Raw genomic sequence first — 15,663 nt, forward strand, 5'->3', positions numbered from 1 at the left:
AGAACTGAACTTTTATCACCGCGAGATTAAGAGACTGGAATTTGTTTTTTCAAAAGCATTTTAATTTACACATTTCAAATACAAATATTATTCATGACTTAACGTTTGTGAAGTTCAGCAGCAGAAAGTTTCAATTTTGTGTTTTTGTTGTGACCATTTGGAAAAAAGAAACTGAATGTAGGACAAGAGACTCATAGCAAAACTGATTTATGTTCAAAGTTTTCAGTCTTTAGGGAGGGCAGCTGTTAATAAGAAGAAAACAAAAAACATTACAAGTGAACAAGAACAGGTGAATCGGTTTCAAATGGTGGCGATCTGTTAGCGAGCTTCTGGATGTTGTCTCACTTGGGGAGTCATGGTTAACTTCTCGATCACCTCCAGCCTCATTCGGATCCAGCTCAGGTAACGAGACAGTTTGCTGAACACCAAACCACCGCCGCTGGCCTCACACTCAGACAGTGATGAGATTAGCAGCCCGGTCAGGAACACTGTGCCTTGCTCTACTGTGGCTACAGGCGACCCTGGCATCAGCCCGCCACATGGCCTGTTGCTGGTCTCCGAATTTGACCTGCTGACCCCATGCGAGGACTCAAAATTCAGAGCTTTTGAAGTGTGGTTGTAGCTTGCTGTTTTATTCAGCAGCCTGAGGTTAGTGTTTTGGGTTTGATTCTGGAGCCTATTCACTGTGCGCCCATGAAGCCTTCCCTGGACTCCAATCTGGTTCCCTAAAGGTCTGTTTTGATGCCTGTGGCCTCTCTTTGGAATCTCAAGGTGTACATTAGGGTGTCTCTGAGCTCCTGGGCTCTCTTGTGTTTCATTTCGGTACTTTAATGGTTCATTTTGCTTCCTCATGCAGAACATTTTGTTGCTTAGTGGATGTGGGATGTTCAGCTCACGGCGACAATCGTCCAGCGTCATATAGACCAGTTTCTGGTTCTTGCTGATTTCCCAACTCTCTGTAATCCCAGTCCTCCCAGAATGCATCAGGACATTCTCGCTGAAGTCTTTGGTGGGCAAACAGAGGTGGATGAGGCTGGGGCTAAAGGTCATGGAGTCAGCTAGCTCGAGGAGGACGAGGTCATTTTCATGGTGATCTTTATGATAACCGTTGTGAAGGTACATCGCTTTGACGGTGAAGAGCATCCTCTGTTTCTCTGGGAGACAAAGGAAATTAGTTAAGAAATGAATTGATTCACACTGTGGGAAATAAATATTTGGTCCCCTGCTGAATTTGTAACTTTGCTCACTTATCAAGAAAATAATAATTTTGCAATAACTTAATTTTAATGGATAGAGAAAGAACTGCATGATGTAAATGAATGTGAATGAATGTTAGTGTAAATGCTTGTGTGGCTCACTGTGTTAGCCCTGCGACAGACTGGTGACCTGTCCAGAGTGTACCCTGCCTTTCGCCCTATGGTAGCTGGGATAGCTGGTGGTCAACCATCAATTTCTGATGGACAGCTTTGGCTTTTGAAACCTTTTGAATCAATTTGTCTTCATCTGATCTGAAATATAGTTTCTAGAGTGAAACACAGATGTAAAACCTGTCCATACTCTGCATTAATTTGTCAGTATGTCAATTGCTTATTCAGGGTTTAATGTGTGTAAGGGCTAGTTCTTCCACTTTTTGGTTTGGGTTTAATATTGTCTTCAGTGATTTGAACATTTGATAGAATTTAATCCATGTGTTTTTTTTGGGTTTTTTGTTTAAAAATTGGGCAAATTGTCTGTGAGCACATCCTGTTTGCAGCCTGAAATATATATACAGTACAAATACTTCAAATACGTTTTTCTGACAATTTTTTACTTTCACTCCCTACAATTTTAACATCCAACTGATGTGTCAGGAGTCAAAGTGCGATTCTTTTCCCTACACTGAGCCAATTACAACTGATTTTAGGTTTCCCCACCTGGTTAATCTGAGTTTAACCCCTGACCATACTTTCCTTTTAAAGCCAAAATCACCCTCTGCAATATATGCAACAGAAAATAGAAATATGTATTTTTACATTTTCCTCTGCTGATGTTGTACTTAAGCAATTCAGGCTGAATACATTTATTAGAATAAAAATTTAGACTAAAAGTTTTTCTGGCCCTACTGACAATATTTTATTAATACTTTATTAAAGCACATGGTTCAGTGAGCTTTGCACAAGAGAACGTCCTCCAAAGAGCTGCTTTTACTTTTTTTCTTAGAGTACATTTCAGAGTCGCCCCTTTTTCACTTTTACTTGATTAAAGAAGTTGAATCAGTACTTCTACTTTTACATGAGTATTTTTCAACACGAGTGTTTGTACTTCTACTTAAGTACAGGATGTCTGTTCTTTTGCAAACTCTGAGTAACAGAAGCAAATTTAAACACAGTAAAATTTAAAATGGAATGACATGACTTTTTTAGATTTTTATTCTGAATGGATGAGAAATTGATGTCTATACATCACCCTTTCTATATTTTAATTTAGTAGTAGTTATTATAGTGTTATCATGGTGTGATAACAATAATTGTGATAGCATTTTCCTACCAGCAAGCACATAGAGGTTGGAGGGTTTTGGTTCTGAGTCCTGATAGAGGCAGCGGGCAGAGGTAAGGATGGACCGCTGACCCAGCACCACACCACTGCACAACTTCTGCAGTGTGCTGTTCAGCAGAGACACCTGGTGGCAGTAAACAGACACTTTATTTATTATTCTAGTTTTATTTAGACTGACACCACTGTACCAGAAGATCTTACCTGCCAGGGACAGTTACCATGGTGACACGTGGAAAGAGTTTCCTCAGGAAGTCTTCCACAGGCAAACTCGACTGTGGAGACAAAGACAACAATAAAACTTCATCTCACCAGTTTGAACTGGTCTCATAAAGTCTAGTGTTTTTTCGGAGCATCCAACCTTCTGGCAGACAGCTCCGTCCGTCGCTGTGCAGCTTGAATCCAGACATGCAAGAGCATCGGAAGGACTCGTAGGTCACTGTGCATAGCTGATGACAAGCAGTCGGACTCTCAGTCGGACACTTAGATATCTCTAAGACAGATTTGGAAAACAAAGAATCATTTTTTATACGTGATGGTCTGATATTTCTTAATTCCCACTAGTGCACCATGAGTTTTGATCTCCCGTCCTTTTATGGAGGTGTGGTCAGACCTGCTGGTTTGGTTTGCTGTGCTGTGGGCGACCTTATTGTCTGTAATGCCTCATCCTGTACTTTCAATTCACAGACTGGACCGTAGTAAGGGGCGTTGCAGGAGCAGGTAAACCCCCGGACATTGTGAGTGCAGTTCCCTCCATTCAGACAGGGACTCTGCAAGCAGCGGTTTCCACCTCCAAAGACCAAAAACAGAAACTGCTAGTGTTTAGTAAACTAATAAATGTTTATATTTTTTTCTGTGAAACTATTAAATCAAATATTTACATTTAAAATAATACATTTGATGACAGTAAATCAACAAAAATATTATTAAAATACATTCTAAATACATTTTAATTATCAAACTGCAGTTTCTAGTTGGAAATTAAATGTTTTTTTAAATTTATTTTATTTCATTAATTAATCAAATGTAGTTTAGCTGAAAGTAGATACTCACCAGAGTAAACAGCCCAGAAAGTGATCTACACACAAACAAAAAACGTTAGAATCCGAGAGGAATTAAGCAATGCTCTTTTTGTTTTGTTTTTTCTCTTTTTTCTATGTATGTTTAAAGACGATCATTAAACATGCTCAAATTTTCAAATATGACATAAACAGGCTCTGGATTAAGACGGCAGCTCTGGGTGCATCCCAAGGAGCAGTTAAAAAGAAACAGAGAACATCAAATGTAACACAGACATAAAAAAAAAATGCAAATCAAAAATGAGTAGGTGGTCTTTTAATGAGCCAGAACCCTAAAGAATCAGAACCTAAAACATATTGTTTTAGTCTGTGTTTACTGGAATCTAAAAGTAAAAAAACAGGTGTAGAAATGAGTGCAAAAGCTCCCTCTTGTAATTTAACTAACCGTCCTCCGGATGTCTTCAAAGTACTCGCGAGCCTCTTCAAAGTTGCACTGCTCCTCGTAGCACTCCCGCTCCAAGTTGCCCTGTAGGATCTCCTCTAAAATGAACGAGTTGGCCCGTTTAGGGCGCAGGAACACGGCGTGAGCCTCAGGAGCTGAACGAAACACTGAAAACACAAGAGCACTGAAAAGGCTGGAGGCTCCGATATGTTAGGATACCATGTCATAAATAATAAGGTGTCTGTTGCTGAAACAAGAAACAGTAACATTAACAGGAAAACAAATAAATAATTTAGAAACTACGTGATGATTATGGATGTCATAGTTACTTTGCCCAATTTTGTCTACAGTACTGAGTCTTGGAAAAGTCTTCAATTGGCCCTTAGCTGTTGTTTTCCTGACTTTCTGAAGGTCAATCAAAATTTTTTCTTTGAATAAAAAGCCACTTAACTCAGGCGATGAACCAGTTTTGCATCTACTAGCCAAGAAGCCACTGTATCTTTACAGTGTCAAAAAAACTGTCACGGTCATTTTGACCAAGCATTTTCAGTTTCTTATGTGTTGGTATTCTTCTGTATTATGATTTATGTTCTGATTCTTTAGTTGTGCTGTTTTGATTATTATTATAGGTGTTGTTCAGTGTCAAGTTTGCATCTTGGTGATTTGTTTCTTGTTTCCTGTTTTACTTTGAAGGTCCACGTCTTATGTGCAGTGAGTCTAGTTGTGCTTCCCCCTGTCTCGTTAGGCCTAATTTCTCCCAGCTGTGTCTCCCTCCTGTTTCCTGTTTTGTGATTACTCCTCTGTGTATATAGGTCCTGTGTTTTACTTTGCTCTCTGTTGTGCTGTACCCTCAGATTTGCCTGTGTTCCAGTTATAGCTTTCACGGTTTGGCTTCTGTTTCATGCCAGCAATAAAGCTGAGGTTTTTGTGTTTGCCATTTTGTTTCCACGAGTCCTGCTCTTGGGTCCTCATCCCTGCCTGCCGCACACAGAGCCCTGACAGTCTCAGCTTCTTTAGCTGAGGGTAAAACAGTTTGATGAGCATAAAAGTTACATGTAGACTTCAGCTAATAACTAATAGAGTTTCAGGGGAGAACAAAAAATAAGAAAATTGTCAGGTCATGTCCGTAAGAAATAGGAAAAACTTCATGCATCTGAATATAAATAGTGTACCAGAATCGGTCAGGGTTTGGCCTCCCCAGAGCCCCGACCTCAACATTATTGAAGCAGTGTGGGACCATGTTGACAGAGAACAGAGCAAAAGGCAGAAACATCCAAAGTAGAGCTTTTAATGTCCATTGAGAAAACTGGAGAACTATTCCTGAAGACTACTTAAAGGAAGGACAAGAAAGCTGCCGAAGAGAGTTCAGACTGTGCTGAAGAATAAATGTTCTTGTTATAATTGTAAAAGTCACAATATTAATGGATTTTTTATATTATTTAAGGTAGTACTTATATTCTATATTTTTAACCATTAAGTAACCAAAGTTATAATAATAATGTAGCAAGCTGTCATTGTGACACGATTAGAGCTAATTGTGTCATGACTGTACTGACAGTAAAAATGTTGTTAAATTCTGTGCCAACTTGGAGTATTTTTATACCATTTGAATGTTTTTGTCAATCAACTAAGGAACAACAATAACACAGCAACAGGTCAAAGGTCACTCTCTTACCTTTTCCTTGACTGGAGACCTGAAGGAAACATTGAAGAAGGCAGAACAGGAGGAGAGACGCTGACATGATGCTGACCGCCATGACACTGACTGCACTGCTGACACTGACACACACACACACACACACACACACACACACACACATATATACACACTAGTGACTCACAACAGCAGTACAAACCTCACAGAAATTGTATCATGTTTTTAACAGTCTGTTAAATGGAGTTCATTTATATCTGTCCTGAAATAAACTAAGATGTCAGTCTGGTCCCACGTCATTTTACTGGTGTGCTTTTTTATGTACAGATAAATATCCAGTCATTATAAAACTATTTGTTTTTTTTTATTCACGTGATTCTCTAAAGAGTTAAAAGACAGCACAAGTTTCACTAAACGCTCTGTTCTTGAGGTGGACTCTGGCCTTTCTGTTCAAACCACACAAAACAAACTAAAGGTCCGACCTCTGAACGATCAACAGATCTGTTTGTCTGAGGTAAACGAGGATAGATTTCATCACAGATGTTTATCATCTAGTATATCTGGTACATCTGATAGTAGATTTATCAGGGTTTACAACTTAAAATTTTGATGCAAGAAAATGACCGTTTTCCTCAGCAAAAACACCAATGTTATCGAAAATAAACTAGCTTTTATCTCTCCAGCAGAGTCACTGGAGAAATCTTTACTCTAAATTTCTATTTAGGACATTACAGTTAAGTTTAAGCAATTTGATCTTATTACCTACCACATAGTAATGCTTGTTTTGTTAGTGTAGTGATTACTTGAAACGTAAAAACATGTATCATATTCAGTTCAATTCTGTTTATCTTTATAGTGCAAAATCCCAACAGTTATCTCAAGGTGCTAGTAAGGTAAAGACCAGACCCTACAATGACACAGAGAAAACCCAACATTTCAAAAGCCTCCTTTAAGCAAACACTTGGCAACAGTGGAAAGGAAAAACTCTCTTTTAACAGGAGGAAAACATCAGCTTAACCAGTTGGGCATGAGGGGAGGGAGACAGAACAAAAAGAAACACTAAGGAAGAAAGCCAGAGTTTAAGAATAACTAATGATTAAATGCAAAGTGTATAATGTGCAAAATGAGTGAAAATGATGAGTGAAGAAAAAATAGTGCATCATAGGAAGCCCCCAGCTGACTCAGGGTCACCCGATCCAACCATAACCTTTGTCAAATAGGAAAGTTTTAAGCCTAATCTTTAAAATAGAGATAGTGTCTGTCTCCTGAATCCAAACTGGAAGCTGTTCCACGGGAGAGGGGCCTAAAAACTGAAGACCCTGCCTCCATTTATATTTTTAAATATCCCAGGGACCACAAGTAAGCATGCAGTCTGCTATCTAGGTGCTTTAATGGAGTGATAGGGTGCTATGAGGTAATTAAGATAAGATGGGGCCTGAACTGATGAGCTAGTTCTCCAAAAGTTGATTCTGGTCATCTGGATGTATTTTCAGTGGAAGAACCATTTCATCACTCATCCAAGTGACTTCTTCAGTCTCAGCTGACTGCAGGTTTCCCCAATCTTATAAACAGCACATTTGCATAATGACTGAAACCAGCAAAAGATGTACCCTTAGGCCCCCTCCTCGATTCAGAGATAGTCTTTCCCTTTTCTTTCACCATCTTACAATGCTGTGATTGCAGCCATTCCCCAACTCTCTGTGAATGGTACTCATGGCCATTGATCAGTGGGCTTTGATCAGTGGTTGTTGATCAATGGTCATGAGAATTTGCATAATTATGATGAAGGAACTGACCTCCCAGCTCATTGTTCCCTCACTGGGCTGGTTTCAGTCATTATGCAAATGTACTGTTTATAAGATTTGGGGAAACCTGCAGTCAGCTGAGACTGAAGAAGTCACTTGGATGAGTGACAAAACGTTTCTCCTACTGAAAACGCTACATCCAGATCAACAGAATCAACTTTTGGAAATTTACTTACCTGGATGATTGAGCATGGATCAAGATGATCAGCTAGTTTTTCAGCATTACTCTGAGACACGATGTTTTTAATTTTAGAGATTTTGCGCAAATGAAAGAAAGCAGCCCGACATTTTTGTTCAATATGCGCTTTTAAGAACATATTCTGATCAAAAACAACTCCAAGATTCCTCACAGTGTAACTGGAGGCCAAGGTAATTCCATTCAGAGTAAGCATCTGAGGACATATCATATTTCTAATATTTATACAGTTACCTCAGTTTCATTTGAATTTAGAAGCAGAAAAATGAGGTCATTCAGTAACTAATTTTTGTGTGTTATCTGGCTTCATGGATAGTTGAGTATCATCTGCATATCAGTGAAAATGTATGCTATGCCTTCTAATGATATTTCCTAAGAGGGAGCATGTATAATGTGAAAAGAACTGGTTCTAGCACAGAACCCTGTGGAACTCCATAATTATCCTCAGTGTGTTAAGAGGACTCTTCATTTACATGAAAAAAAATGGATGAGATGAGTCCACTGTCAGAGGCCATAGAGTTTTGTAACACGTCACTAAAGCTGTTTCTTTACTCTGAAACCTGACCAAAACTCTTCAGATAAACTCTTCCTCTACAGAAGATTTTTTGTGCTGTTTTACAACAAGTCTTTCAAGATGTTTGGAGATGAAAGGAAGGTTGGAAATTAGCCCATAATTATGTAGGACAGCTAGATCTTTTTTGTTTGCTTTACTCAGAAAAACAAAAAGAAACAAAAAGTGTGATTTTAAAAAGACATCACACTTCAAACTATTGCTATATTATTGTTATATTGCTGGAAGTTTTTTCAAATTCAGCTCAAAAGCTAATTTCTGTCAGCAACTCATAAAGAATACATGGACACAGACATGCTTTCCATTCTCACTTTAATCATACTGACCAACAAAATTATTAAATCAAGTTTCAGTGGATATGGCATGTTAGTGACAGTTTGTCCCTTTAATGGAATCAGTCTGAACAGAAAGAGTTAAACAGGAATCTGTGAAAAAACTGGAACATCAAACAGAGATCAAGACCATACAAAGCCAAAAGTGAGGGAAGGTTGGACAGAAATTCATCTCAAATCATGAATTTGAAACAAAAACAAAAATATTGATGTTACATAAACCAAATTAAAAATATAAAAGGGCCAGGAGTAGTACCCTGAGGAACCTCATAAACAATTATTGACTCTAATTCTCTCTGTCACAGGTGGGACTTGTAGCTCTTTGCTTACAAGGATAAACATTGTTTCTCTGAAGGGATTACATGAGAGGCATAACTGTGAGTTTTGGTGGATGTTTACAAATGTTTTACAGATAAAGCCTTTTTATTGCAAGATGCTGACTGCTGCCATTTGTGCCACTGTGCACCAGCTTCTTGATACCCTCATGGATCCATCGAATGTACCTGGACACCTGGGTGTAGAAGTTATACTTGCCCTTGCGTCCGCAGCCTTCGCCCCAACTCACAATGCCAGTGATGAAGTGGGTGTCATTATAACGTGTGATGTGTGGCCCACCACCATCACCTTGGCAAGCATCCCTAGATTTGTAGCCAGCACAGAACATGCCATTAGTGACTAGAAACCGAGTGGAACTGATGCAGGTTTGACGGTCCACGTGGGTTACAATGAGGCGCTTCATGATCATGGATGGAATCTGAGCCTCCCCAAGACGTCCAAAACCACTGACCACAGCTACTGGCTCCTGCATCAGGACCTGAAATTAAAGGTAAAAAATTTATCCAGAGTGGCAGCTGTCTGTTTCTGATCCTGCATTTCTTTTATTTTTTCGTGTAAACATGGCATAACTACAGTTATGTAGTAACTACAGGTCTTCAACTGGAGTAGACACCCAGATAATTAAATGTTTAAGCTTAATTTGTGGAAAACACAAAGGCCTTCTTTTAAGGTAGATAAAATAGAGTGACTGCTCTAGCTTGTGGGAAAGTCAATCCTCAAAGTATTTGACCATTGGCCAAGAAGAAATCAGATTTAGGAACCAACCACTTACAGATGTCAGATTTGCACTATAGCATTTAAAGATGCTAAAAGTGGGGTTTATTCACTGCTGTCTTTAGCTAATTAATTAAACCATGCCTTTATATCGCAATCATGCTTGAATATTATAATTTTTTAACTTGAGTTTTCACTCTTTACTCTCTCATGTATATATCTGAACTTAAATCTGTATTTTTAGTTCTGTGTTGTGAAGCACTTAGAATGACTGTGGTGTTTCAAAGGTGCAACATACAATAAATGACATGGTTATATTCAACTGTTTGCCCGTCCCTGATTTTTTTTATTTATTGTTGGATCTTGTGTAGCACTTCTTGTGAGGGTGATATATAAACCAAATTTTACTTACTGACTTTTTTTTTTAAAACCTTCTTGCACATTTGTCACATTCACATGTTTTAGATCATCAAGCAAATTTTAATATTAGTCAGATACAGTTTTTAAATGATGATTTCATTTAAGAGAGTAGAAAAAAGCTATCCCAACCAATCTGACTCCCAAATGAATAACTGGATGTTCCATCCTTGGCAGCAAGAACTGTGAACAAACATTTGTGAAAAATGACAAAGGAGTTTTTCATATCACTGTGGAGGAATATTGTGTCACTCTTCTTTGCAGAATGGTTTTCAATTGCAAAGACTCAATTTATCTCAGATCTGGTGTCCACAATTACCCACAAGAATTTAAAAAAAAAAAGTTTTTTAACCCTTTCACGCATAGTGGTCACTACAGTGGACAGCTATTCAAAGGCTGTTTTCTTGCATTTGTGTCAGTGTTCATGGTATACTTGCACTTAAAACATTACATTGGACACTGATGTATCACTCCATACCCTGCCACCCACTGGTCGTTTAATGTTACTATAGATGTATGATGTGTTTCACTGAAATTATTGTTATTTAACCCTGTCATGCATGAATTATGACAACTTTGATCAGGATTTTTTTCTTAAGTGTTTTTATTCAGCATTTCATGGCTAAAGATGAATACTTAAGAAAAAAAATCCAGCTTGCACTTGTCATAATTAATGCATGAAAGGTTAATCATGTTATCAATCCATGTAATAATGTTGGAGCAGTACCTGCACTAAGTATGTGTGATGATTTTGGGGGCATTTTTTACTGACAAAGTTTCAGCCATTAAGTCTTGTCTTGTTATCTATTGCCTCAGACCACGTTGTTCCTCTGACAAACTTTGATAAATTAACATTAGAAGCAATCTGAGCACTCCACCCTTTACATTGATGGGAAGGAGGTAGAAAGGGTAGAAAGGTTTACCCAATTACCCCAGAGACTTCTAGTAAACTACTACCGCTCCACCATCTAGAGCCTTCTGACCTACTGCTGTACACGCTGGTTTAACTGCTGTACTGTGGGGGACAAGAGGAAACTGCAGCGGCCGGCGGGTGGTGAGGGCAGCAGAGCAGGCAATTGGCACTTCACTAACCTCCCTCAGAGAAAATTATACTGGCAGATTTCAGTGGAAATCCAGTATCATCATTAAGGACTCCTCGCACCCTGGACACAGTGTTACTGTGCAGATACTTACGTTATTGTGTATTACACACATTCGCTGAGTAGGTGCCCTTAAACTTACGTCTATTTTTATCTTCTTCTCATATCCTAAAACAATCTCAATGTAAATCTACATGATGCCAACAGAGAGAACACAAACTGTGTTTCATCGTATTGTAACAGTGACAATAAAGATCTATTCTATTCTATTAAATGTGGAGTAAAATGATGACACTAGCTTAAAGTTTCACCTTTTTGGCAAAGTCTTGCTCAGGAATGCAGACTGGCAGGATGAACCTCGTGAACTTGATAGGTGTAGCCAGTTTGATGAGTGCAATGTCATTATTGTAGGTTTGCACATTGTAGTTTCTGTGGGCGAGGACTGCTTCCACTTTGTGGTCAACTTCAGTACCTTCATTCACTGACCTGTCAAACTCACCTGTATGCAGAGAAACAAACAAAACACTTTAATTACAACAGTCAAAACAAAAATGAATACATATATGACACCTAAAAATCTGTAGTCACATCTGTAATCTGTTTTCAGAATTTACTGATGTAAAAGGACTTGTTTTATTGCAGTCTGGCACTGATTTTTAGTTGGGGTTATGGAGCTGTTATTGCATGATTTTGCCAGAAGGGGGACGTAGCGTTGAGTGCGATAGGCTGCTGCAATGCTCCCATACTTCAGACAAGGAAAATTCTCCAGACAGAAAAACCGATATCATAAAGCATGTAACAGACGCGCCAGTCCATCGTGTCCAGCCTGGTTCTGCCAGAAGTTTCTTCCTGTTAAAAGGGAGTTTTTCCTTCTCTGTGTGCCAAAGTGCTTGCTCAGGGGGTCATGTGATTGTTGGGTTTTTCTATGTATGCATTATTGTAGGGTCTGCCTTACAATATAAAGCGACTTGAGGTGACTGTTGTTGTGATTTGGCGCTGTATAAATAAACTTGAATTGAATTGGACCTGTGCCAAAGAATTATAGAAAATATTTATATAAAAGATTTATGATTTCTTATTAGGCAGACAGTCATCATTAAAATAAAACTTAAGCAGGTATTTTTGAATCTGAATGTGATGACCTAGAATTGTATGTGAAGGTTTGTAATTGGCTCATCAGACCTACCAAGCCTGACGTTGAAGTCATCTGACTGGTTTACACAGCTGGCAGCTGTCAGGATGATGTTTTCATTGAGTATTGTTCCTCCACAAAAAACTATTTCATTTTCATTGAAAAGGAGGGCCTAAGATATGAAAACAAACCATGTAAAATGAGACTGTTAAACCTGTCCAGAGTTGGAAGATGTGTGAGGATGACAAGCAATTCTATGAACTCTGTTAAAAAACAAAAAACTCACTTGAGAGTGATAGTCTGTATCTGATCAATGTTTTTAATGCAGCTTCATGTTGTGGGTATGTTCATGTGTGTCTCTACCTGCCATGGACATTCTCCTGGTGGACAATACCCTGACTGGCGATATGACTCATCTTCTATTTCAGAGTCAATCAGACTTTCCAAAGTTGTCCAGGTCTTTGCTGGAATTTGGGTTCTGTTTTCAGACACTAAATCGGACATTAAATCAGCATCCTGGATCGGCTCTGTGGAGTTTACACTGCTGTTAAGTGCAGTTATATTCCCCTCCATTGTTTTTGTCTGATGGTCCCTCAAAACTGTCTGCAGCCCTTTGGGGAGGATGAAACCACATCTGATGGTCTCTGCAAGAGTTTTATATAAATTAGACGTTGGATTTTGTCACCAGAAAGTTTAGTTTCACTTTTTATAGTTTCTAATGACTGATCTGTGATGTATTTCACTGCTCTGCTATCAGAGTAAAAGACCAGGTAGATTCTTAAGACTCTCACCATTGAAATGGCAGGATTTTTTATCAGATGCCAGGAAGTACCCATCAGCACAGGAGCACTGAACACTTCCCTGGATCACATTGCAGAAATGTTCACAGCCGCCATTTTTGTTCTTACAGAGCTGAGGAAGAACTGCAAATACACAGACACTGTTAGGATTCTGCACTCCTCCTTGTGTGTGGCAGTTAAAGTGTTAACAATTCAGAGAGACTGTAGTTATGCTTAGCATCTGAACAAGCACCACATCGCCAGTATCCCAGCTAGGATTAATCTTAGATACGTATCTCTTTTCATGTACAATTTTCACCTATTTGAAATACGTTACTGTGATTTCTGTCCAGTTTTGAAGACAGTTGGAGAAACTATACCAGAGCAAGGCTCTAGGCCCAGATAACATCAGCCCCAGTATTCTGAGGACCTGTGGTAGCTAAGTGTGTTCCTGAGTCAAATTTATAACCTGAGTCTGAAGCAGCAGAAAACAAATCCCATGTGATTCCTGTACTGAAGGAGCTTGTACTCTTTGTTATTGTGGGTCCTTTACCTTACAATATAAAGTGCATTGAGGCAACTGATGTTTCTATTTGGTACTATATGAATTGAAAGAAAAAAAGAAAAATTGGTACTATCAGAGCTATCATGAAGGTAAGACTAGTCTAAACATCTGTTGACCCTCTGCAGTTTGTATACAGATCCGGTCAGATTGTCTGGTTGACGCTATCTACGCAAGTATAAATTGTATAAATGATGACTGTTACATGCGTATATTTGTTGCTTAAAATCCACATTTTATAATTTAGTAATTAAATTACTTGGAACAAACAAAACTCTGGAGTTTACCACTTGGAAAGCCTATCGTTTTAGTTTAGTTTAGTTTTAGGTTTGTTTTTCTTCATTTCTTTTCATTTGGCTTCTTATTTTTCTTTTCATTAATTAAGCAGATGTAGTTGAACATATAGTAGCTAATGTGAAATAAAACTCACCAGAGTAAACAGCCCAGAAGGTTTTCTACACACAAAAAAACAACAGTTAGAATTCAGGAGTCATTAAACAGGACTCTTTATCGTTTTTTCTGGGGTTTTTTCTAACATTTAAATGTAAAAAAAAAAAAATCTAATCTAATAACAAACATAAAAGCTCAGATTTGAGTCTGCAACTGAATTTTTAACTGTGTATCACGCACTCTAGTGGAATCTAAGAATGAAAATGCAGGTGTAGAAATGAGCTGAGTAGCTCCTTTTTAAATTTAACCAACTGTCTTCTGGGTGTCTTCAAAGTACTCGCGAGCCTCTTCAAAGTCGCACTGTTCCTCGTAGCACTCCCGCTCCAGGTTCCCCTGTCTGAACTCTTCCATAAATGTATTGGCCCGTTTGGGCCGCAGGAACACGGTGTTGGCCTCGGGAGCTGAACGAAACACTAAAAACACAAAAGTGTGAATTTACAGGTCGTTTCCTGTGGCACATTTAGTCATAACTGGAAGAACTGAGCAACTGAAAAACTGGAGGCTCTGCCATGTTAGGTTAACACATAATGAATAACTAAAACTAACTGAAGTGTTAAAAAGTTAACAGAGGATAAAAAATTAAATAATCAGTCATTTCATTTCTACTGGTGCTTTGACAGCTTTGATTATAGCTGTTATATATTCATTTTTGTCTACAGTACTTTTTCAAAAATCTTAAGCCACGCCTCTGCTTACCCACCAATGGCTCCGTCCTCCACTGCAAGATAACAATCTTCCCAAACAGCCATTAGCTCTTCAAATGTATTCTTAAAAAATGAAGACTGAACAGTGAAGGCCCAAATAAGACGTGGCAAATTTTAAAGAAATTACAAGAAAGCTGCCCAAGAGAGTTCAGACTGTGCTGAAGAATTTTACAATTCATAAAACGTGTGTTTGCACATGTAAATAAATTTGCTTACAAAGTGTAAAGAAATGAGCGGAAGTCTTTTTTGCACATTAGTGTACAAATTCATGAAGTCACTGTTTAAATGTGATTTGAATTAAGAAGATTAGAAGTCATGATATTAATGGATTAATTTATACTTTTAGTATAATTTAAATAAAATTTAATAATTGAATTTAATAACTATTTAATCATTATGTTTAAGGCTGCATTGGAGGTTACAATTTTTGTGTGTAATATTTTACTTAGCCATCCCCATTGTTTTTTTTAACCACTAAGTTACTATAGTGATAATGATGCTATTTTGACACTGACTAAATATTGTCTGTTTGTATAACCTATAACATTGGACACACAGCAATTTTTCTAATTATCACTACTGTAGTAACAGTAGCTGTAGTAACAGCAGGTTTTTATGCCACTTGAATATTTTTGTCAGTCAACTAAGGAACAACAATAACACAGCAAAAGGTCAAAGGTCACTCTTTTACCTTTTCCTTGACTGAAGACCTGAAGGAAACATTGAAGAAGGCAGAGCAGGAGAAGAGACGCAGACATGATGCTGACCGCCATGACACTGACTGCACTGCTGACACACACACACACGTACGCACACACACATATACACACTAGTGACTCACAACACCAGTATAAACCTCAGACATTGTATCATGTTTTTAACAGTCTGTTAAATGGAGTTCATTTATAACTGGCCTGA

The 15,663-nt window shown here is 38.3% G+C and overlaps 2 protein-coding genes across 2 annotated transcripts; both read right to left on the reverse strand.

The window, feature by feature from the left end:
• Window positions 1-16: 16 nt before the first annotated feature.
• Window positions 17-5,845, reverse strand: prozb (protein Z, vitamin K-dependent plasma glycoprotein b). Its single transcript, XM_084920731.1, has 8 exons — window positions 5,669-5,845; window positions 3,997-4,160; window positions 3,586-3,610; window positions 3,146-3,322; window positions 2,894-3,025; window positions 2,737-2,807; window positions 2,527-2,659; window positions 17-1,154 (listed from the first exon to the last, which is right to left on the reverse strand). Exons 1-8 carry the CDS (start codon window positions 5,811-5,813, stop codon window positions 319-321), a joined length of 1,683 nt encoding a protein of 560 aa, XP_084776857.1. The 5' UTR covers window positions 5,814-5,845; the 3' UTR covers window positions 17-318.
• Window positions 5,846-8,520: 2,675 nt separating this feature from the next.
• Window positions 8,521-15,560, reverse strand: LOC146361543 (coagulation factor X-like). Its single transcript, XM_084920757.1, has 8 exons — window positions 15,437-15,560; window positions 14,294-14,454; window positions 14,022-14,046; window positions 13,042-13,173; window positions 12,614-12,894; window positions 12,305-12,422; window positions 11,430-11,617; window positions 8,521-9,365 (listed from the first exon to the last, which is right to left on the reverse strand). The coding sequence occupies exons 1-8, from the start codon at window positions 15,516-15,518 to the stop codon at window positions 8,958-8,960; spliced, it is 1,395 nt and encodes a 464-aa protein (XP_084776883.1). The 5' UTR covers window positions 15,519-15,560; the 3' UTR covers window positions 8,521-8,957.
• Window positions 15,561-15,663: the final 103 nt, after the last annotated feature.

The sequence above is a fragment of the Perissodus microlepis genome, chromosome 23 (assembly GCF_051167445.1).
Source record: "Perissodus microlepis isolate ML-2025 ecotype Zambia chromosome 23, ASM5116744v1, whole genome shotgun sequence".
NCBI classification, from domain to species: Eukaryota; Metazoa; Chordata; class Actinopteri; order Cichliformes; family Cichlidae; genus Perissodus; species Perissodus microlepis.